This window comes from Phallusia mammillata, chromosome 7, assembly GCF_965637545.1.
Source record: "Phallusia mammillata chromosome 7, kaPhaMamm4.hap1.1, whole genome shotgun sequence".
Taxonomy (NCBI): domain Eukaryota; kingdom Metazoa; phylum Chordata; class Ascidiacea; order Phlebobranchia; family Ascidiidae; genus Phallusia; species Phallusia mammillata.
Genome location: NC_137258.1, coordinates 4,720,079 through 4,744,294, shown reverse-complemented (window position 1 = coordinate 4,744,294; position 24,216 = coordinate 4,720,079). Strand labels below are relative to the sequence as shown.

At 35.4% G+C, this 24,216-nt stretch overlaps 1 protein-coding gene and 1 long non-coding RNA gene across 2 annotated transcripts; one reads left to right on the top strand and one right to left on the bottom strand.

Moving 5' to 3' along the window:
• Positions 1-419: 419 nt before the first annotated feature.
• LOC145238495 (uncharacterized) lies at positions 420-4,166 on the bottom strand. Its single transcript, XR_013862131.1, has 3 exons — positions 3,168-4,166; positions 1,596-2,025; positions 420-1,446 (listed from the first exon to the last, which is right to left on the bottom strand). It is a non-coding gene; the product is annotated as an uncharacterized LOC145238495 (long non-coding RNA).
• An 8,515-nt stretch (positions 4,167-12,681) lies between these two features.
• Positions 12,682-24,168, top strand: LOC145238812 (NACHT, LRR and PYD domains-containing protein 3-like). The gene is made up of 13 exons (XM_080102084.1): positions 12,682-12,824; positions 13,229-13,410; positions 13,612-13,737; positions 14,253-14,447; positions 15,248-15,346; positions 15,670-15,744; positions 18,030-19,804; positions 20,240-20,398; positions 20,543-20,701; positions 21,507-21,668; positions 21,987-22,148; positions 22,706-22,858; positions 23,318-24,168. The coding sequence occupies exons 1-13, from the start codon at positions 12,811-12,813 to the stop codon at positions 23,351-23,353; spliced, it is 3,297 nt and encodes a 1,098-aa protein (XP_079958210.1). The 5' UTR covers positions 12,682-12,810; the 3' UTR covers positions 23,354-24,168.
• Positions 24,169-24,216: the final 48 nt, after the last annotated feature.

Here is a 24,216-nt window from a genome sequence, read left to right as displayed (position 1 = left end):
ACTTCCGGTTAAATCTAGGTTTGCTGTGCAATCATCTTTTTGGAGTTTATGCATAGACCGGGGATGGCAAACTTTTTTATTAAATGGGTCATACATAAGATCGTAATTCGAAAATAAAACAAAGTGGGTCACAGATTTTATTATATGTCAACATCAATGAGAAACTTGTTGCTACATCTTCTCTGCAAGTTTTGCAATCTTTGGCTTATAATGCGTAATTGAGCTTAAAACATATAGCAGTCATGTTTGAGCTAAGACGATTCCTGGCACTCGATTTTGTAAAATAACAACATTTTGTTACCAAAACACGCTAATTTCAGAAACAGTCAAAAAGGGTACCGGTACAGATACTAATCAGTAAAAACTTCTGCCAACAATGAAGAACATTACATTTGTTACTGTTTACCGTGATTAACAGATTGTGCGTCGTTTGAATTTTCCAAGGGCGTCGCGGAATATTCTTTTCGTGGCTTTTGGTTGTTGTATCAATAAACACAACTTTATGTAAAAGTTTCCTCATTACCTTTTTTTTAAAGGTGCGTCGCAAGTCCAGAAAACTTTTTCAGAGGCGTCGCAACAAAAAAGTTTGAAAACCACTGGATTAAAATATGACTGGGCTTTTGCTAGTAATCTAGGCTTATAGGGTTGCCATATATCGGCAAAGGCAAAATTCTGGACAATCTAAAAAATACCTTTAACGAAACCAAACACCAATCAAACCGCATTTCCCAGTGTATCTTACAGCAGTGGTTCCCAACCTATGGGTCGCGACCCAAAGTTGGGTCGCCTGAACATTCTGTTGGGTCGCTTGTTTTAGTGACAATTACAGCATCTACTTTTTGACACCTCGTAGCGTTACTTTTATATTACCCAAGGGCTTTAAATTGTTGCCCAATAACAACTTCACCACAACTTATCGTGATAATGGTTAAAACTGTTTGTGACGTCATAAAGTGATGTGTTAGCTCACAGAAGAGCGTTGTTTGGCTAATAATGCCTCGTTAGCTCCAAGTTCGGAATAAATGGAAATGTTTGGTCGTAAAAAAACAACATCGTTTGTTCGTTATAAGGTTACTGATTTGCTAAACTGGCATAGTAATTTTCAAAAAGCTTTCCCAACTTACAGACAAAAATACAACTAAAATAGCATGTCCATGGGTCGCGAGAAACCACAAAACTAAATTTTGGTAAGTATTTGGGTCGCGTTAAAAAAAGGTTGGGAACCACTGTCTTACAGTATATGCAACCGATCGCTTTTTTGTTCACAATTTAGCATTGCTACAAATTAACACATTTATTTCACCAACTTCAGGCACTTCGGCAATTTACGTTATTAATTTTACATATTTAAAAAGGTCTCACCAACAATAATTGCCAAATTTACTAACCGAAGACTACGGGATAATATTTTCAAGAATCGGATTAAGCTCCGCAATCAAGCATCAGCTGCAACAAATAAATCAAAGATTTACATCAATGAGAGCCTAACCAAAGAAAATCGTAAACTATTTTATGCATGTCTTCAATTTAAAACAAAAGTTTTTATGGACTAGAAATGGAACAATTCTACTCAGAAAAAATGAAACAAGCCCTACCATCATCATCCACAGCGAAAAGGATCTTATCACACACAACATCATCATCCCCGAAAGCACATAAAGAATCAACATCAGTATGTTTATTTATTTTTATGCTTTACATAATGTGTTCCTTAATTACTAACTTATTTCCTTTGCCTATTTATACTGTGGATATAATATACACATGTGTTTACACTTGCTCATATTCTTTAATCAAACAAAGGTTTGTTCAACCAAACTCAGCAAAAATCTTACCTCCTCCCATAATAAGTCTGCTTTCTCATGCCTTGGGATGTAACTACTGCACTCATAAATGGTGTTTATTTCCAGTGTCCATTAATCAAACAAAATATTCCAACTATTTCCAATGGTGAGTCATTTCGATAATGATACAGTTTCCCCAACATCCCACAGCCAACAATACAGTCCAGCAGAATTCAAACAGCTGTTAATAGAATCAAACCAGTTATCCTTAATGCATCTTAACACAAGAAGCCTTCACAAGAACTTGGGAAAAGTAATTGAGCTAATTCATAACATTAATTATAAACCAGACATTATAGCCATTTCGGAAACAAAGCTCACACTAAATAAACATAACCTAATTAACATGCCTGGCTACAACTTCCTTGCAGCCGATTCTCCTACTCATGCTGGTGGTGTTGGTCTATATATCAAAGATTCAATCCCATTTAATCTGCGTTCTGACCTTCAATTACACCATCCAAATACAGAAGATTTATGGGTAGAAATCCAGACTAATAAATCCAAACATATTATAATAAGCGTCATATACTCTCATTCATCCCACAATATTCTACAATTTCAAAATTCAATGACTACAGCCATTGATAAAATGAACTCAAACAAACAAACCTATTACATTTGTGGGGATTTTAACATTAACCTACTTAACAACACCCCTTTTACACATAACTACATTCAAAGCCTACAATCATCTGGAAATCATTCCCTAATTGACACTCCGACTAGATTTATGCCCAATCAACAACCATCCCTTCTTGATCACATATACACAAACAACAATCCAGCACTATCCTTAGCAGGCACTATAACGTATGACATCAGCAACCACCTTCCAACTTTTATGCTACTAAGAGGACACAAATCAAACAACCAGACTCAAGTTTTGATACGTAAATTTAATCAAATAGATAAAAGTCAGTTTTTATCAGATTTAGACTTAACATTGTCTAATCATGTTTGTTCTAACCTTGATGACCCCAATAAGTTATTCACAGAATTTAATGACATCTTTGTATCAGTCCTACATAAGCATGCTCCCCTACTCAAACTCTCCAGATCCCATCGAAAATTCTACAATAAACCCTGGATTACTAACAGCATTATAAAATCCATAAAAACAAAAAACAAACTATACCGGGAAACAATTAGAAAACGGAACAACATCATGGCATACAACAAATACAGCAACACATTAACTCACATAAAAAAGAAAGCCAAAGTCAACTATTATGCAAGTCTTTTACAAACTAACTCAGACAACCCCCAAAAAAATATGGAAGGTAATCGGGGATATACTAAACAAAAGAAAATCATGCCCACCCATCTCTTCCATGAAAACAGCAGATTCCGATTCCACCTCCACTTCTCATTCTCTTACAATTGCAAACAATTTCAACAACTACTTTTCCACAATTGGTCCAAAGCTTGCTCAATCCCTTCCAGCATCAAATCAATCGCCTTTAAAATACATATCCAGCACCTTCAATCACTCTATGTATCTACACCCTATTGACAACAGTGAGATGGAAAGCACAATACAAAATCTTAAAAATAATTCCTCGAAAGACACCTATGGCATTCCCCTAAATTTAGTAAAACTTGGTTCTCCAATAATATCTGCATACCTTACTGAAATCTACAACCTTTGCATAAGTACAGGGGTTTTCCCAGAAAATTGCCAAAGTAATTCCAATCTTTAAAAGTGGGGACCGTCAACTTTGTTCCAACTACAGACCAATATCAATCTTTCACATTTCGCTAAGATATTTGAAAAACTTTTGAAAAAAAGTCTAAATTCATATTTGAACAAGTTCAATATTATCACAGATAATCAAGCTGGGTTTAGAACAAGTTTCTCAACAACGCTTTCACTTTTAGAATTATATGACTCCCTTTTATTGCAAAATAGTGAAAAGAAGACAACATGTGCTATATTTCTGGACCTCAAAAAAGCATTTGATACTGTTGACCATCAAATTCTTCTTGGCAAACTTGAAAAATATGGAATTCGTGGCATACCATTGAAACTACTTACTTCATTTTTGATCTGTCGTAAACAATTTGTAAATTTAAATTCAATGCAGTCGCAGCACCAGGATATTGTTTGTGGCGTACCGCAGGGCTCAGTTCTTGCTCCAATTTTGTTTCTCATATACATAAATGACTTACCTTCCACTACCAATCTCAAAACAAACCTATTTGCTGATGATACAGCTCTTTTCTTATCCAACAAAAATGACAAGGTGTTAGAGGTTGAAGTAAACCAACAACTAGAAAAAATAAGTCAATGGATGTCTTTAAATAAGCTTACCATTAATACTCTCAAAACCAATTTCATAATTTTCCATCAAAAACCAAATGCGCAAAAATGTTTCAGTATAAAATGTGGCCAACAGAAACTAAAACAAGTGTCCCAAACTAAATATCTCGGAATGATAATAGATAACAAACTCTCTTGGAAACAACATGTTACATACCTTGCTGGAAAACTGGCCTCCAGTTCAGGTATGCTGTTTACTCTTAAAAAATACTTGCCATCATCTTCGTTGAAACCTGTATACTCAGCTCTTGTCGCAAGTCATTTGACTTACGGCATTCTAATTTGGGGCACGGCAACATCCCAAACTCTATCCCATCTGAATGTTCTTTACGATAGGGCTGTCCGCAATTTCACCAACTTACCATACAGGGCAAACCTAAATCATGCATATTCGGAAACTCAAACTCTTAAAATTTCTGACATGTACAATTTTGAACTCGGAAAATTTATGTTTAAAGTTCACAATAAGCTTTTGCCTCCTATTTACACCTCTGCCTATACGTGCATTAGTGCTATTCACAGTCACGCAACACGTCAGTCTGTCACCAACAACTTCTTTAACAAAAATGTCGTTCAACTGGTGTTAATGTTAAACAAAAATACTAGTTGTTTCTATCCATAACTTGTATTTTCGCTGACGTTTCGTCCACCAGAACGGTAGGACTTCTTCAGAGCAATGAATGACGAATGCAAGCAACAAGCGAAAGGCGCAAGAACAGCGTGATACCATGAAAAATAATTATATTATAACAAAGGCCATCCGAAAAGAGTAGCGTCCGTTGCAAAACGATGAAGCGGCACTAATGTCCGAAATTTGATGGATTGGTCGGGCGTCTTGGGTGGATTCCTTTTCAAACCGTTGGTACATCGAGCTGTCCCCTAGGAGCGATTGAGCCTAAGTTCGTAATGTAGTCTATCCAAATCTGATGTGGCCATATTCTTTTTTGATGGTACCGATATCGACTGCCTTGACATACCTTTTGAACGACATTTTTGTTAAATATGCAACCTGGTGGACGAACACGCCTGTACAGCAACAACTTCTTTATCAAGCGAATGTTGTCAACAAGATCCCAGGCAGCATCAATTTACCAAGGCCCAAAATTATGGAATTCTATTCCTCAATATATCAAAGGCAACTCCCTTCACCTGTTCTGCAAATTATACAAACAAAAACTTTTGGATAATTATTTGACCCTGTAAGTTTTTTTGCGTTTGCGCCATGCTTTTCATCCGCATTATTTTCGTGCAGTGAACATTTCGCTTGTATTCCTCTCGCCAGTTCCCTAGCAACCACGTGTTATATCTACTTACTTTAACAGGACCAATAGCGTACATCAATTATGTCCTTGCAACCTGCGTACAATAGCTAGTTTCCATTATCTAATTGCTCCAGTTGTGTGACTATTATTTTTTCTTCTTTCCTGCCTACTTATATTTATTTCTGTATACGGGTGGCTGACCTGATGACCGGTAAGGTCCCTTCGCCATCCGCCAGTTGCTTGATTTTTGTATTTCATTGTATGCAATAACCGTATGCGCAACTGAAAATAAATAAATAATAAATTTATCTGGCACAGGTTTTTACTCTGTGTCTCGTCTGCAAAGCTGTGTTTTGTTTACGACAGTTTTTGCTACCGGGTTGACTAACTGGTTATTAACTATACAAATGCGTAGCAAAGTTAGACCAATCGAAAGTTGATTTTTACAGCCAGCGTTTGCATCTGAAGGCCAGCATTGTGCTTCAAGTTAAGCGCGGGTGACAAAACTAATATAAAACGATCAAATCCAGGCAAAATTAGCATTAAGGGAATAACTAAAGTCATTGCCTCACGGAAATTATTTAGACATTATCCCACAATCATTGTCGCTGTCTGATGCATTTAAATCCAACTCCATTCTGCCAATAGCCAACTTCCAGGCAACCATTGCACGCATGTGTTGGGCAACCGACGTCACTTGGTATCAAACCCTTAAAAATTAAATAAAATATACAAATTAGAAAAAATAAATTGAATGCATCAGAAATGGAAGACTTTCTCGTTTACCGCAACAATTATTGTGGCAAAAAATTAATTATAAGCCGCCCTCGATTATAAGCCGTACAAACAGTAGAGTAAAAAACTTTAGAAGCCACGACTTACTGGTAAAGTCTAAAACTGCAAGCCTGAGTAGCCCACGCCATAACAGGGCCTACAAAAGCGCTTAGTGACTAAAAAGAGCCCTAAACAGGGGCTAAGTGGGTTAGAAAAATGAGCTAAGCGAAACCAGGCTGAACGGCTATATGCGGGTTAATGGAGCAAAGCGAACTAAAGAGAAAACATTTAAAACAAAGTAAATCTGTATAACTATGTTAAATCCTATCTAAGCAAGCAAAATTAGGAGGCATTTACTTGTCTCAAATATTTCCGTCTATCAATGTTGTTTTCTGAACAAGACACAAGTGCAAACCCTTTGCAGGTCAGGATTAACAACAACCGATGATAAAAATAGAAAATATATGTTGATATTTTTTTAAATAAATTGACATTTTGAACCAGTAGAAGGCTACATAGGTAATCGAAAGTAAACATTTTTATTGTTTCTAAAACATCCATAAAACATTTTTAGTTTGTGAGTAATTATATTAAGTGCCACACAGTCGACATGTTAAACAAATTACCGGTGTCTGGACTTACGTTTAAAAGTCACAACTTGTTTGTCATTTTCACTGAATCAAACAGGCGATAGCCCGATACAAACTTTATGCATAAAAAAACTCATCATTTGCAAATTATGGTTTAATAAAACGGAACACGGTTAACGGGAACATGCATTCAGCTTTGGGCAAAAAGCGGTTTGTTCTGCCGAACAGTGTTACATATTTTCAATTCGCAGCTGTGAATATCAGATAATAGCTATTGTTGGGATGTGCTGAGCATTCTTGTCTGATTCGTTTTGGTCACGGTCTAACTAGTTTAAATTGTCGGGGTTCAGTTTGCGATGAGGAATTTGGTTTTGAGCGCCTGAACGAATATGGAATGATGCAGGGGTAAAAGTGGCAATCAAAACTTTTCCAAACGGGTGTTACCAAATCTATGTACTCCACGTAAATAATTTTTTAACAGGTGCCGTTGTTGTCTACAGCGGACACGCTAAAGAAAACTTAAATTCGCGCCTTCAAAAACATTTCGCTTATTGGTTTTTGAACGTTGCTTAATTAATTCCAGTTCAAATGTCCTCAAATCGCAATGATGGCAAGCACTTAAGTCGCAATTTTACGGTCAACATTCCCAACAAGCATCCAACAATAAGTTATACACGGTTAGTTTTTACGCCTTTTGGTTTTACTGCATAGGTTTTGTTTGTTTATTATTAATTTTCGTATCACGCTGTTTTTGTTATTTTTGCACTTATACTAGTTCACGTCATTGCTATGCAGAAGCTCAATGTTTCTGGAGGGCGAAACGTCAGCGAAAATTACAATTTCATTAAAACAACGAGTATTTTTGTCAATAGCATCACACCGGTTGAACGATAACTTTGCTAAATATGCAACCTGGTTGAAATAACTTTTGTTCAATATTTTCTGGAATAAACCTGTTCGAATAAAATAACTCTTGTGTTGGTTAAGTTAACAACAACAAATTATAACGATGTACTAATACAGAAATCGTCGTGATCCACGAATGCTCAACAGACAATTCCAGTCACAGATATTGACATTACTTGGCTGACAAATTGAGCTGATTTAAGTGTGCTGGATTTGTCAGCTAAGTAATAATAACAAATTATGTGACATGGTTTGCTAGAAAGGAGTTTAAAGCATGTTTTCACGAGCACTTCGACTTACGTGGCTACTGGCTATACTACAATGAAAAAACAATCAAATGTGTTTTCACTTGGATTGGTGACTTACGAGTATTGGGTCACGGCGGATTGGAAAAAAAATTGTTCTTACGTAGGTGTGCAGGCTCGATCTTTTACTGACAAGGGTAAATGGTTCAGGTTTTACTTGACTTGTTCCAACAACGTTTTTTCCATGCGCTCAGTGTCTATATCTCTCCACACTTTTTCGCGTGATTCGTTTCTTATGTTCTCCCTTTTCATTGAGGCGATAGGAGTTGAGCCGCCGTGTCTTGCCACGTTGTACCACGCAGATTAACCATGGGTTTTGTCTCGTCGCTTTCATAACTTAGTTCCCTTTTCGGTTCATACATTCGTGCAGTCACTTAAAGTTAAGACAAATGTCAGAAACAGTGGAAATTTATTCTAGAAAACTGTGAGACTTAAAATTATGAGGATGTGCGCAGATCAAACGTATAAAACAGTGTTTGCAGCTTTTACGTTGTGCGTATCTTATGAACTCTGTTTGAACTCAGCAATCGCGAACAAAATTCTTTTTTTCATATTGCGCCAAACTTACTTGTTACGGGATTTGCCTTAAATAATTTAGTAACGTTGTTGTTGCCACGTTTAACCTGTTTCAGTGTTGCCCTTAATCTTTTACGCTAAGTAACACGTAACACTTACACAGAATTATTTTCAGTTTTTTTACTTGTTCTTTGGTTTAATTAACTTTCCTTATGATTTGATTAAGTAGGCAACAGCAAAAGGCGATTATTCAAAGCGGACATTCTGCTGCAGGTAGCGTGGGTTTGTTGCCCTCGTCTCGCCACACAGACGAATATTCTAGTTGCTTTAGAAAATCTAGCAGGGGCGGCTCGTGCTAGGGTGCTGCGGAGCTGCAGCACCCCCTAGATATTTTCACCTAATATTCCTACCACAACAATACAGATAACTTTCATGACACTTATTTTTTATTCCTAAGTATAATTTTTATAAGTATAATTTCCGCCTTGATCGGCATTTTTTTCATTTAAAAAAAAATTATGGCATTAATATGTTATCTATGGTGGAACTGCAGCTCCAGTTTCATGACGAATCGTGACGTTTCATGACGTTTTGCACTTGTGCGCATGCGCACTTGGAAAAGCTACATGCCGGGCGAAATAGGCGACTGGGTGCTGCGGCTCGCGCAGCTCCACCAATCACGCAGCGTGTGAACCGGCCGCTGTAGTTGTGTTGTCTGTTCCGGGTTTATTGTGCTCCAAAGCCAAACCCGTGTACTATATTCTAAGTTCGACGGTGAGTACAGTTAAACAATTTTTTTGCCATGCTTTGATTTATTTGTTTGAATTTGAAGGTTAGTCGTGAATTTTTAAGATGACTGTAAGTGGGCTTCAGTTTTTGCAGTTATCATTGAATTAGAAAGTGTATCTACTACCTTGAAAAAGAAAAAGGTCATCTAACACTTTGAAAAGTCACTATTAACCTTTATAATAAAAACCTGAAAAAAAGTTAGGAAAAATGGGATAAAACATCTTCTATTCCAAAAATGTCATGCAGGAATAAGCAACCACAAGAACTACTCACACTGTGAAGTTAAATGCTTCACTGAAATTCAGGCAATATTAAATGCAGAACAAACATTGCACAAGCAACAGGAATTTTGAAATACCTTAGTGATGACAATTTCAAGTTTTGGTTTCTTAACACACCATGTGGACAGTATTTGCAACCAAGTGCAATCTTGTGTATTGATATAATGGACATGTTATGTTTCTTTAAACAGTAGCTGCTAAATTGCTTTACAGGAAATGTTTTTTAAGAATGAACATTCTACAGGGGAGATAGTAGTGACCACCAAACATATCCTGTTGTTAGAAAATTACTGAAACTTTTAAAGAAAAAGCCAGTTAGCCAGCAATTTCCATGAGTCTCTCAAAGGCAAAACGGTTCTTGAAAAGGATGTCAACACTGAAAAGGATGCAAACTTTCCTAAGGAACACCATTATTTCCAAAAAGACTTGCACTTGCAGTGATAGCACTAAATAGAAAAAAAAAACAGTTTCTTGGTTGTCATTTGGAAATCAAGGAAGAAGCTATCAATTATTTTGCTTAAACTATAGCTTTATGATTCATTTTGGTTGTAAAATAGAAGCACAAGGTTTAATAATATGTTTTAAATTTAAGTGAGAGTGTTGTAATTTTCAAAGCTTGCAGAGTTTTGTACTTCAAAAAAGGAATTATAAGCTATTTGCCACCAAATAAAGCAGCAAGTTTAGCAGTTAAGAAACTTACAAACAATTTATAGTTGTACACAAAAATTAAGAAAAGATGTTGAATAAACAAGTTCTGACACAAATGTAATGTGGTTGTTGAATTTGTCAGTTATGATACAAATAAAAAGCTTTATGGCTATTTTTGTGTGTGGCAATTATAATCTGTGACGTGTAATGGAATATGTTGAAAATGCTGACTGTGGCTTTAAGGTACTTAAATGATACATGACCATAATAATGACTGAATAGCAAGTGTGTTAGTTAGTAGTCATTGTTATAACCAGTTTAAATGTTGTCCAACTGAAATACTTCGACCTTTTTCGACTCATTTATTAATAATTTTTTTCTATGTACTGTTGTTGTGTTTTAACGTATTTACAACCGCTTTGTTTCGAGTCTGTGTCACGTGTGTATTTGTGCCACATTATTACTAAATGTTATTGAGTTTGGCCCGTCGCTGTGCAAGTAAACAAAATTCCCCAATGATACCGTCTGCTGTTTACACCCGTGTACATTATTGCGTAACAACCATTACGTCACAGTGGAGTTGCTAATTAGGATTCGTATTACGTGTTTTTCTACATAAAACAATGACTAGAAAACTAGAAATGTGGCTTTTCTATATATTGCCAACTTATATTTGTCCTATAAAGGATAAAAATTGGAGCAGCACCCCCAGACATTTTAGGCACGAGCCGCCACTGAAATCTAGCTACTTGTAGTTTCAATAAGCGCGAACCCAGGACTCTCCCGGGGACGAATCCCGATCAGGCAGGGTTCAACCAATTGTATTTTTATTCCGACGTTTCGACGTTCTATACAGGGCGCCTTCATCAGGGTAAATGACACTGAATGCGCGTAGTACAGTGCACGATAAACAAGGGAAAAACGAATTAAACGCAAGCACGTCACAAGCCACGAAAACAAACCTTTGAGCATGTGCCTGTAGGCACAGTAAAACCGGTTCGCCTCATTTTCCAAGAACGGAACGGGCCCATTGGCGTAGTTACCTAAATAAAAGAACTTATTATTCACAATTAACCTGAAAAGCATGTTTTACACAATTTCATTCGATTTAACTATAGTATTAGGTTAATACAAGTCACTATGGACGTAATCGTGCTCAAACAAAGTATACACTCTTACAGTGGCTGGACTGCGTATTGCGTCAACGTGCGAAAACGTATGCGAAAAACGGTCCGTAATCTGACCTGCGTAAACAGACCGAATTTACGTTGCGAATGTGGCTGCGTAGCCTATGGTGGTAGCCTAGACCAGGGGTGTCAAACTCGTGGGATTAGAGGGCCACATTGCAGTTTGAAAATTATGCTGAGGGCCGCATGTGATTTTTAATTAAGTTGTATACACTTAAACAACCTTTTCGCTACGACGGCCGCATTGCAGATCCTTATTTTACCAACAAGCGTCAATTACTTGCTGTTTTTGTTTTAAAAAAATTACAGATGTAAAGAAATAGGTTTACATCATATATATATTCCATCTATTGACGCCCCGAAAACCCAGATTAATTTCAAACTTGATTGCAGAGATTGAGCTGCACAGTACAAAAATCAGTTTTAACTGTTTATTACGTCATAATCTATATTGTGACGCTTTTGGTATATGTTTTTAGCATTGTTTGCACACAATAGGTCTACAGAAAGTCTGACGCATATGGTTGCTAGGCCATACTCTTTTCAGTCACACAAAACATCACGGCCGCCAGTACATTATTTTAATGAACATATATTTACGGCCGCACAAACTCGTTTCTGCGGCAGTATGTGGCCGTACGGTTTGAGGAACGGTTTAATTACTATCGTTTCTATTCATAACATATGAATTATTATTTATAAATTAAATTTCTGTAAATGTCTGTTTAAATAATAACTTTAACTTTGAAAAGTAAGAAAAACTCATTATAATTAGATAAAGATCTGACAAAATACTACAATTGTTGAATGTTCGTGGGCCGCATTGGAGGGCTTCGTGGGCCGCATGCGGCCCGCGGGCCGCGAGTTTGACACCCCTGGCCTAGACACAGGATCCTTTGAATACGTTTTATATGCAACTTGGCCATTTGATTTTTAGTTAGGCTACTCTTTGAGTAATGTGTAATGTGCGTCTAAAGCAAGAATATACATGCCAATAATTCGTTGTAGTTTAGTACTACAGTCTGCAACAATGTTTCGGGAAAAAAACTTTTGTCGATATGTAGGGGGTTAACCAAAAGGGAAAGTCCCGATTAGTATTTGTTTTCCAACATATGTTTATACTTTTTACAAAATATCTGAAATATGTTTGGGTAAAGTGAGTGTGGCGTCCAAATGTTGACAATGATCTCACAGTTAACAGTAAATATTTAACCTAACCCCAACCATATTTGTTTAGACTTTTATAGCATCAAGTAACTTTCTCATTTTACATTTAGTGTGTAAATGGGCATGAAGTGATGCTGCCATTGCAAAATATAGATAAATATTAGTGTAACACCTAATATATGCAAACATAATTGGATGCTGTAAAGACAAACAAAAAGATGTCAAAAATAAGGTAAAGTAATAATATGATACACTTTAAGAATGGTGTATGTCTTGAATACCTGTATATTCATGTTGATGTTTTTTTATTGCGTTTGATAAAACAGTAATTAGCTAATTGTCATAAATAAAATTGGTCAACAATAGATTTCTGATTACTATTGTGCAATCAGTGGCTACATTACAGCCTAAATAAAACGCAATCTTTTTGCAAGAGGAGTTTGAGCTTATTATTGTTTAAATCTGCAATGAACTGCACAAAATGGACAGCTGTATATTTGTTGATGAAAATAAATAATTACCCACGTTTTTTTTTTGGTTTTGTGTCTATGAAATACAGAAGTCCCAGCATTTTTAAGTCTAAAGCAAATTAAAAAGTTTCTTTGAACTATAAAAATCTAATTGCTTGTTTTTCAGTGAACCACCATCAGTGTCTGATGGTCAAGCAGCTGGAGAAAGTATCAACAACATAAAAAAACAAATTCGAAAAGCCAACTGGCCCGAATATCTCAGAAAACTTGGGTTTTCAGACAACACTGTGGAGCAATGTGTCAGTAAAAATGAAGTGAGGTTAAATCCATACTGGACCAAATTGCAAGGTAATCACTCCATAGGCTCTTACTTTTTCCGAGTATGCCATGTTATATGCATAAATGCAGCGTCAGTGCAAAAATACAATTGGCTGAAAAGCTATATAAAATTAATACTATGCCTGGCAGCAGCAGCAGCAGCTAATGTAATAACAGTGTATATATTACTTTTTCAAATCCTACATTTGAGTCCTTATTTTGTGTAAGCAGATGAACAGGGTAGACTTATTATTGGACTGGAGAAAATGGTAGCAGAAGAGATATTTACTTGCAAACGTAATGAAAAAGTTGATCAAATTTTGGCTTACAACTGGGTCAAGAAATCTGTTGTACGAAGTAAGTTGGAACAATTTAAAGTATGTTTTAAATCAAAGAAAAAGTAAACGAATGATTCTAAAGCAGAGGCTTAATCCCTAGATTACTTACTTAGCATGCTTTAAACTACAATCTCCCAGCTCGTTGCTTGGTGTATGATTACTACTATGAACCTTATGCTTACAAATTTGATTTAAATTTAACCATAAATTGCTTTGTTGAGTTTTTACTATTGTGTATAAGAAAATGCAACAAATAGTTTAGTACAAATTTACCATAATCATCTGTACATTTAAAGACCATGAACAATGCTAGCATGTATAACTGAATTATTCCTATAGCATCAAACAGGGAAAAAATCATGACCAATATGACATGTATTGTGAAATTAAGTGTTAGTTTACCAAATACGACCGACAACAACAAATGTATCTTACTAACTTTAATGATAAGCTGTAAACCAAGAATTACATTTACATTTGTGAGTGGGACAAGTACATTAAACAGTCAATAAATTTATTTATGTTTCATTTTAGATCGCAACCTGGCATGGTTTATTTATGATTTTTTGAGACAATATCCAAGTGGTGACTTTTTTAAAGCGAACATTGTTCGACTTAAGTTTCAACTAACTGATCGTCAAATCACTCAAATCGAACATGACTATGAGGGAAACATTAATGAACAACATTATCACATGATATTAACATGGATGAAAGGAAGAAAACTCAGTGAGAATAAAGCTTTTTTTTCTATTTTATTCAACTTGGATTTAATTTTCACAACATCTTTCACAATTTAAATTTCACTATACTAACATGAATGCAATCAACCTATATTGTCTTATGAGTGCAGCTGTTTAGGTTGTAGACATAGGTTGTTTCGGCTAATGCAGCTATCCAATGGCACTCCAGTTTGCTGGGAGTAACAGGCAGGACAGCCTTGCCTTGACCAAATCTGTCCGATGCCACAACTAGGCATTAACAACATCTGCTGAACTGACAAGATATTATAGGTTGAAATAGTGAGGGCCAAATGCATCTTACTTATCACGTGGGAACAAGTTTGAAAACTTTTTTTTTGGATTTTTTTAATGTACAGCAGGGGTCGAAAACCCCTGGCACGCATGCCAATGTTGGCACCCGAGAGGGTTTTTTATGGCACGCCAACCGATTTGCATGTTTGTATTGAAATAACAATTTAACCTGTTACACTGCTTGTTTCTTGTTTTTACTATGCCATTGTCCTAAAATTTAGCCTTACATGCATAAAACACTCCACTTTCTCTTTTCTATTAATAACTGCTGGCATGCACTACTATTATTTAGAAAAACGTTGGCATGCGAGGTCATTGACACATGGAAATAACAAGCAAATTGGCACATGTCATGTAAAAGGTTGCGACCCCTGATGTAGAGTTTTATTTGGTTTAAACTGGTTTTAGTTCTGTTGCTGTGAGTAAAATTACAAAATGTAATTGCTATATCAGCAAAACTCAATGACACAAAAATCTAACTATGTTTTGTTTCAGCTTCTGTGAAGAAAGTTGCAAAAGCTCTAAAAAACATCGAGCTTGTTGCTCCTGACATTTTCAAACCAGAATCAAAAGCAGCTGGATCTTCAACTAAAGGTTGGCCCATTTGTACTCATGAAAACCTCATGGTATTTGTGCGTGAGTTGGGTCACATATAACAGATTAGGCCTGCAAGGGGTATTGTAAACATAAGCATTTGTTTGGCAAAGTACAACTGCAACAGACAAGATATGAATGTGCTTGCAGAGCCTGTGCAGCTCAGTTAGAAAAGCACAAACACAGATAGGCTCCTGTTGTGGGTTTAAATCCCAACATAGCCTATCCTCACATTTAGATGCTAAGAATGCCAGTTTGATTTGGTGCCCAGGTATAACACAGTGTTCCGTAAAGTGTAACTTATGTTTTTTTTAAACTTTTAGCTGACTCATGTTCAAGTGATGATGAATCAGATTCACAACGTTCATCTGAATCTGACTGGAAGGAGACAATGTCAGGTTGTAACTTTCTTTTGAGGCAAATATTTTTCAACTATTTGAATGCAGAAGAGTAAAAAAAACTTTAATTATCTATAATCAAAATCATATCATGACATATTTATTAGAAGAACATATTATTGATGTTGTTGATAAATGGTTAAAATCATATCAAATCAACAAAACTAAATAAATGATTTTGCATATTATAGTGGTATATGTCCAGCACCAAAGCCAATATTATTTTGAAATTTCATATACATTGGCATGTGGGGTTCTAGATGTTGCTGACCCCTCACCTAGGGGATGGTATTATGAGTGTAATTGTTAAAGCCTTCAAAAAAATCTACTGACAAGTAGGCCCTCAAACTAAACAAGTTTGTGACGTAACAGTTGCTAATGTGTGTTTTTATGCAATGGGTTACAAAGATCATGAGCGAAGAGGTGTTGTAAGCCCTGTGTTATCATTTTTCCATGAAAATAGAGAATTTTAAAGTTAAAAGAGAAGTTTCACCTTTATTTTTAAATATTAAGTAAATTGACAACAGGCACTCTTTGCTGACCTTTGATCAGGGGATGCTAATATGGGTTTGTAAAGCATACATTGAATGCAATGTGCTTCAAGGGTGGTCATGAGCTGGAAAGTTTAGTAGGTCCTGTGATTTGGGGGCCAAGATTAAGAAATTCAAAGTAAAAAAGTGTATTTTCACAACAGCAAAATGTGTCTAAAAATCTTACATTGGACAAATGAGAAAGAAGGAAAGTTATAGAGCCACTTATGTTTCTTTAAAAACAGTATGACTTGCTCTGATGAGATTTTGATGCTTAAACAACACTTTTATGTTGACTGAGCATAAAACAATGATGTTGCCATTGACTACTAGCACAATCTAGTGGTAAAACCTGACTGTGAAAATGTACTGTTTAACAAATCAGTATCATATTTTATGTAACTAACATTTTTGTGGTACAACTTTATATATTGGGCCTGTCAACAATAATGTCTGGTCAAAAGTGTGCAAAAAGATTATAAATGCATTAGGCAGTTGATTCATTGTGTGAAAGAAAGTCAAAAAAGAAATGAGACAAGCAGCTCAACAACCGACTTTGTGTGACATAATGTGATCAGGTGTTGTTCTGCTCACTGATATTAAAATAAAACACATAAATGAATACAAGTAGGGGCAATAATAGAATTTTATTTTGGATTTCTCCTAATGATTAACAACATTAGTTTTGCTTTGTTTCCCATTAGTTCACATCAATATTTAATTCAGCCAGTAGTTGTTTCGATGCCTATTTCACTTTCTAGTCGAGCTGCGTCAGCTTCTATTATTATCCAATTGAAAACAAATAATCTATTGTAGCGAAAGCTTCGAGAATACCAGATTATCTCCAACTTACTCAGCAAAACTGCAGTTGCTTTTGGCTCTTTGACAAGGGCCCTTTTTCAGCCTTTCAGCTCTTTTTTTATTTTTATTTTTTTAAGGTTGGTCCACAAACAATCTTAAGTATTCACATTACAGAGTGTATGCCAATCCCAGACCAACTATATAACCCTTTGTACATTTTTGCTAATTTCACATTTTGAATAATAATAAAATCTTGAAATGTTTTGGAAATGCTGTCGCTGATTCTTTCTTCACCGATTGTTTCAACACTTTTGTTTCTGTCAGAAATACCTCATAAACTTCCAACATAACATTTAATGTCTTGGTACCCCATATTTCAACATTCAGTCACCATGTTGTTATTGTTTCAGGAATTAGAGCCTAAACTATAACAGCGACACAACCACATTTTTAATGTCATTTGATCAGTATTTTTATAGTTCTTGTGTTGTTTAACGTTTGTTGAATTTTACTTGCTGCAAATTCAAAGTTTCTTAACCAGGAGCTCAGGCTTCGAGGGCAACTACAAGTAAACAAACCTTGTCAAGAGCTGAAAATTTTGTTGAAACCTTGTCAGGTTTGCAAAATGGAGTGTAAAAGTGGTAAATAAAATCCATACTTCTTAGAGTTTTGAAACTCTATACCTTTAATTCCAGCCTTTTCAAAATCGAAATTTCAAACTCTTTAAATTGTATTTTACAAAACTTCAGAAATTTTAAAAATAAAATCCTTGGTAAAAATTACAGCAACACATTTAGGTAAAATGTGACTACTGCTTTTGCGATTTGGTATGATTTTGACCTCAACACAAATCATAATACAAGAACATAGTGAAACAACACATAAATTGATAATGTTATCAACATAATCAGAGAAAAAGAGTCCACTGATTGTAACTGACTGTGTTTCGAACAGTTTCAGACTTGGAAAAACAATCCTTGAAAGAATTTTGCCTGAAATATGCAAAAGCAATAGCTGACACAACAAACCGTGTCCCTCTGCAAGCAACAAAACAAGAGAATGTGAGTGAAGAAGAATTTGGAAATGCCAGCAGCTGGTTACTCAAAAAACAAACAGACAAAAAGAATATACCCCCACAAAGTTTATTTGAGGAGGCAGCAGAAGCATGTAATGATCGAGCAAAATCATCACATGAAACAACCAACAAACAGCAGCAAAATGTGGCTGGTCTAACAGGAATTGCTGGAATAGGAAAAACAACATATTGCAAATTTGTTTTAAAGCATTGGATTGAGTCACATCCAAATTCATTTGTGTTCTATATTTCCGTACGTGATGTTGACTTTACCAAGAATTTAAATATTTTAAAGTTTCTTCTTGTGTCCACTGTTCATAACTACAAATTCAAACCAGAAACAGATGATTCAATTTTAGATGAAATTAACAAATCTTCAGACACACTGATTGTTATTGACGGGCTTGATGAAGCAGAAATAGCGGGGGATTTTTCCAAACACCCACATGGCATGTCACTTTATGAAGAGGAACAGGCTTACTGCATCCTGATGAATTTGCTGAACTGTCGCTTACTTTCCAATGCAAAAAAGTTGATTGCTTCCAGACCAAATGCATTTCTGAACTTCAACCCAGAATGCAAGCCAGTATTTATGCTACAAGTTTTGGGTCTGAGCAAAGAATCTCAGAATCTTCTCTGCAAACAGTATTCAAAAACTAAAGAGCAACAAAAACATGTCCAAGATGAGCTGGAAAAACAATCCAACGTATCTGCATTGTTGTTTATTCCAATATGTGCAAGATTGATCATTCCATACTTTGTTGACAACCTGGAGTCAAACGAACCATTTTTGTCAATTTCTGATGTATTTCTGAATCAACTTGAGCAATGGCAGAAAAAACCAAAATTCCACACAGATAAGAAGCATTTGAAACAACTAACCAAGCTGGCTTTCAATGGTGTTGAAAATCATCAATTTTCATTTCCTAGCCAAGATTTCTCTAAACATGGCATAGAAATGAAATCTATTGAGCCATTCATGTGTGCTCATGCTAAAAATCAACATGGCATGCTAGTTTTGGATGGAGAAAAAACATTTTTCTTTATTCATGCCACATGGCAGGAGTTTTTGGCTGCACTTCATCTCATGGTGTTTGCATCCTATGAGGAGTTCTCATCCAAGATTCAACATATGTTTCAACAAAGCTCCTGGGAGGTGGTTGTCCGCTTTCTATTTGGATTTTGTCATCAAAAAGTTCAACAAGAACTGAAAATATTATTTCCAGATGCTCAGGAGATAAACAGAAAGGTAAAAGTTGTGAAAACACAAGCCAGGAAGCTTCTGCCACTTTTAAGTGAGTTACCTAATGATTTTCCTGTTGCACCAGCTAAATATTTTGATGACCTCATAGAATCAGATTCACAAGTTAACAAGTTTAAATCAGCACAAAAAGATTCCACATTTTCCAACATATGCAGTTGGGCAAATGAGGCCAAAGATGATGATTTAACCAAAGATGTTGCCAATTCTCTTCCCAGCCCATTGTTACTATCATGGGTTTTTCTTTCCCACCAAGTAATGAGTTTCTGTCATGTCCTATCAGCTGCTGAAGAATCTCACATACTTAATGTGGGAGATTGGACGAATCGTTTCCATTTTACTGGACTGGGTCTACATACATTACTGAGCACCATTCAGCAATCCAAACACAAAGTAAAAACTTTTTTTTAAACATTTTTTCCAATTTGGTTTTGACAGAAACACCATTTATTAATGATGTTATATACTGTTGTGATTTTAAAAATATTAATAGAAACCTGTAAAGTAGACTTTTAAGGGAACTTTTTTACAACCATTTAATTTTTTTATTGTGTTCTGCTCATGTGCACCTTATCACAACAAATTTAACAATACATTGTGATTATGTGGCACAAAAACACAGGACACAGCTGCAAAACCCCATCAATTGTAAATATGCTAAAACAAAAATAAAAGGAAGGCAATAGTTAATACTTTAGTTTTAAATTACATTTATTAAAAACATCACAATCTTGGCAGCAAAATGTGTAAGCTTTGTAAGCTAAAAGTAGTTTTGCATGGTTTTGTTTTTCTGTTATCAGCTTAATGTACTTCATTATTTTTAAACAGATCCCCAAGTTGCATTTGAAGGAAGTTGACTTATCAGTGGATTTTGAGATTATCTTGGAGCTTCTTCCTTGTTTTACTGAACTGACACTTTGGACTTGTGGTTTGACTATTCCTATGGTGGAAAATCTGGTTGGTGTCATCACACAACACAACATCCATGTACGTGGTTTGGTAGTTTGCAGGATATTGACAGCTGATTTTAAATTTTCTATCAAACAACGTTTAATTTGATTTAACATGTAATTGACCATGACTAATGGACAAAAAAATTCTTCCAAACAATTTTATATTTGTGTTTTACAGTTGTCTTTTCTTGACTTGTCTTACAACAACCTTAATGGTGTTGGGAAGTATCTGGTCAAATCCATCCACTTAATGCAGGTATTATCGCTTGTAAAATGCAACTTGCAAGATGATGATTTCAATGCAATAGCTGAAGCCACAGCAAAGCGAGATACCAATGTAAGTTTATTGTGTTTTACTTATTAACATCTAAACCAGGGGTGGGCAAACTTTTCAATACAAGAGCCGCATTCAAAAGTTCTAAATTTTATGGGACTGCACAGTAAATTAGCACATAAATTTAACATAATATGTTTCCAGCTAACTACAAATACGTTGGTTGTCACGTTACACAACCCACTAATAAAATTAAAACATAAGCCGTTACAAACTATTTGCTTTTTTGTTGGATAAACAGAAGGTTTTTGGAGTACCATAAACAAGTTTTTCTCGCATTTGACGACACTGTTTCTAACCATTTAATAGGGTTCTACATATTAGCCAAATATTCGGATTAACCCCAAACCGTTTCAGATTTATTTGAATATTCGGATTAAGCCCAAAAGATTATTGGCACGCGAGTATATTTTAAAACCAAAATCGGATAGGCGGTATTTTTAAGTTGAACACCCCTGGGCTAGAGCATGTAAAAAGTATTTGTGTTGAGTCCCAAAGTATGGTACAGGTACAGATAATGTACATGGCATAGGTTATCTGCAAGTCACACTCCAGTATTTTTAAAACTCTACGCCTATGCTCATAATATTATCTAGCGTTGTTTATGCCTATGCTCATAATATTATGTGTTATGGTTAGTGTTTGTTATATAGCAGTACTGTTGTAACAAAGACAATGAAAAATAATTGTGAGTGACATGCAATAACAATAAGCCATTATTAAACCGGTGTCTATTTTAAGTATTTTCTCCACAAATAAAATGTTACAGATATTTTCCAGGTAACAGATGCTTGTTGATGTTTTGTAGATGAGTTTGCTGGACTTGAGTAGAAATGTGATGTCCAAGAAATCTTTGGACAGCTTTGCACCAAGCGTCAATAAACTTGATGGGATGTTGTTACGACGATGTTCAGTCACAGATGATGGTCTTGGACAACTGTGCCATGAAATCAGCAAGCAGCAAACACCAGTAAGCTACTATCTCTCAATCTGTTTTGTTACTTTTTCAAACCTTTTTCAAAAGCTTTGCTCATAATAAGTTTTTTACATGTAATTAGTATTTAACTAAACACAAATCATGGAATTCTTTCGCATATAATATATTTAACTAAACCTGGTTACATAAATTGTAGAATCCAGTAACATAAGCTTACTTCATGTTACTGTGACGAAATATATTGACAACTGGATGATGGCAATGAGTTCTGTAAATTTCGCAAAAACGCTTGTGTTGCTTTTCATCACATTTTTTCCTTTCGCTTTAACTTTCATGCTAATGTGTTTGCAGATGAATTTACTCTCCTTGGGGGGCAACAATATTGGGTTGATTGGTGTTAATCATGTGTCATCTTGTGTTTACAACATCCGTCTCCTGTTGTTGAATGATTGCAATTTGACCATTCTTTGCTTGCCAGCATTGATTACTGCCATCCTCAACATGGACCACTCAGTGAGTTGCAAACTTATATTTAAACACAACAGAATTTGTAGGTGTTTGTTTCTGTGAGGTAACACAACAGAATTTGTAGGCGTTTGTTTCCGTGAGGTGAAATGCCCAAGCTGGGTTTAAACCAGAAACCTCACCACTAAAGGGATTGTATTGACCATGCAACTAATGTTGCAGTAAAAACGTTTTGTAAATTGTTTAGAATTGGAAGTTTATATTCACAAAATTTTTAACGTTACCTACTGTGACAAAGTATATTTCACTGTGCGTTTACTTAGATTTGATTAACAAATTTAACATTTTAATTTTGAGTCCAAATTTACCCTACATATGTAGCAGTTGAGTTTTCATTGTCACAATTGGATTTTTTAATCAATCCCCAATAATATTTCCTTTGTCCCGGTTTAACACTTTTGCTTCTTCCTCTTTGTTTTTTTGTGTATTATTGGTTGCACTGTTTTTAAATTTGTAAAAAGACAAGCTTTGTAATTTGCATGTCACTAATGACGTTTATCTCAACAAATGAAAAAAATAAACCGATAAAACTTCTATCTTTATAGATGGTTTATTTGAATCTCTCGAAAAACAAGTTCGGTGATGAGGGAGCAATTGCTCTGGCCACTTGTTTGGAAAAAGTAGAAAACCTTCATGTTTCACAGTGTGACATCACACCAGTTGGGGCAGAAGCTTTGCACACAGGCAACATTAAATGGGTGAGTGGGTTTCATTTCTGCTTATTTTCTTTCACAAGAAAGGCAACTCCAGAACAATACTGTGCATGAAAACTTTCAGTTTTCAATTAAATGGGCATAAAGATTTAGGTTTCAGGCCATAAAAAACATGTACAAAAAATTTATCTTTTATTGTATATATGTAGGATTAAAGATTTTTGCATACAGGCCAGTTCATAGTTTGGATAATTGTATGAAACAAGAAAGTGTTTCTGCTTTGTTAAAGGAATTAAAACACACAACATTAACTAGTTGTTTTTTGTCAAGTTATGACCTAAATGTTATGTTTTTGTGGTATCCTGCATTTGTCACTCTGGTAAGCATTTTTTTAAGACAAAAATATGTAATTTGGATCAATCTACCATACAAAAATTGGGGTCAAAGTATTTTGCACTGAACTTGGTAGTATGTAAGTGTTAAAAATAAATTGTTATATTTCAGGGACGCTTGATTGCTGGTCTTCCAGACATATCATAAGCAATTGCAGCAAGCAGTGTTGGGAGGCCACATGAGGTTGCACAAAAACCAAATAAGCGCTGTGCAATAAGTTAAACTTACACCACTTGAACTTACTGACAATGTCATGATTTTGTCACGGATTGTATTTTCGATGCTAAAAAAAATTTCAATTTTATAATGAAGCTTTTGTGGTAAAATGTTAACGTTTCCCTCCTTTCAAATTTGCATTCCTGTTGACCACCACCTACATTTCCACTTTGATTTTGCTTCCCTGATAGTTTATCGCTGAGCATTACCTTTTGAAATACACTGGCTTATGCAATCTTTTTGATTTATTGTTCAAAAACTATGTCCTCTGATTGTTTAGATGGCTTATATTTCTATGTTTTGATTCCTTGCTTTGAAATCAGGGCCAAACTCAGTTCTTTTGACACCTGCTGCTTGAAAAGCACAAATAAAACCAACTAAGTTTTATAGTTTTGTGGACGTTTTAGCCTGACATGACAGAATCGAATTAATGTAGCCAACTGTCACCGTGCCAACAGCACATACAGGTGACTAATGCATTTATCTTTAGTTTTGTTGCTTGTCATTACTTTGTGAATAGTACTTGCTTATACATTTGTTGTTTACAAACCAAATTATCTTCGTGTTTTTTCAATGGCTTACATTTCTGCATTTGCATGTTTTGTTTCTCTGCTTTAAAAGCAGGTTCTTTTGAAACCTGCATCTTGAAGAGCACAAACAAAACCCAACTAAGTTTTATATTTTTAAGGATTTTTTCCCTTCCGTGACTAAAACCAAATAAAGTAGCCAACAGCACATGTACATGATTTATCTTTAGTGTTATTGTGGGGTTTCTTTACTACAACATATTACAT

Coding starts and splice junctions, on each gene's coding strand:
- LOC145238812 (XM_080102084.1), top strand. Junction 20,399..20,542: donor TCACACAACACAACATCCAT/GTACGTGGTTTG, acceptor TGTGTTTTACAG/TTGTCTTTTCTTGACTTGTC. Junction 21,669..21,986: donor TCAGCAAGCAGCAAACACCA/GTAAGCTACTAT, acceptor ATGTGTTTGCAG/ATGAATTTACTCTCCTTGGG.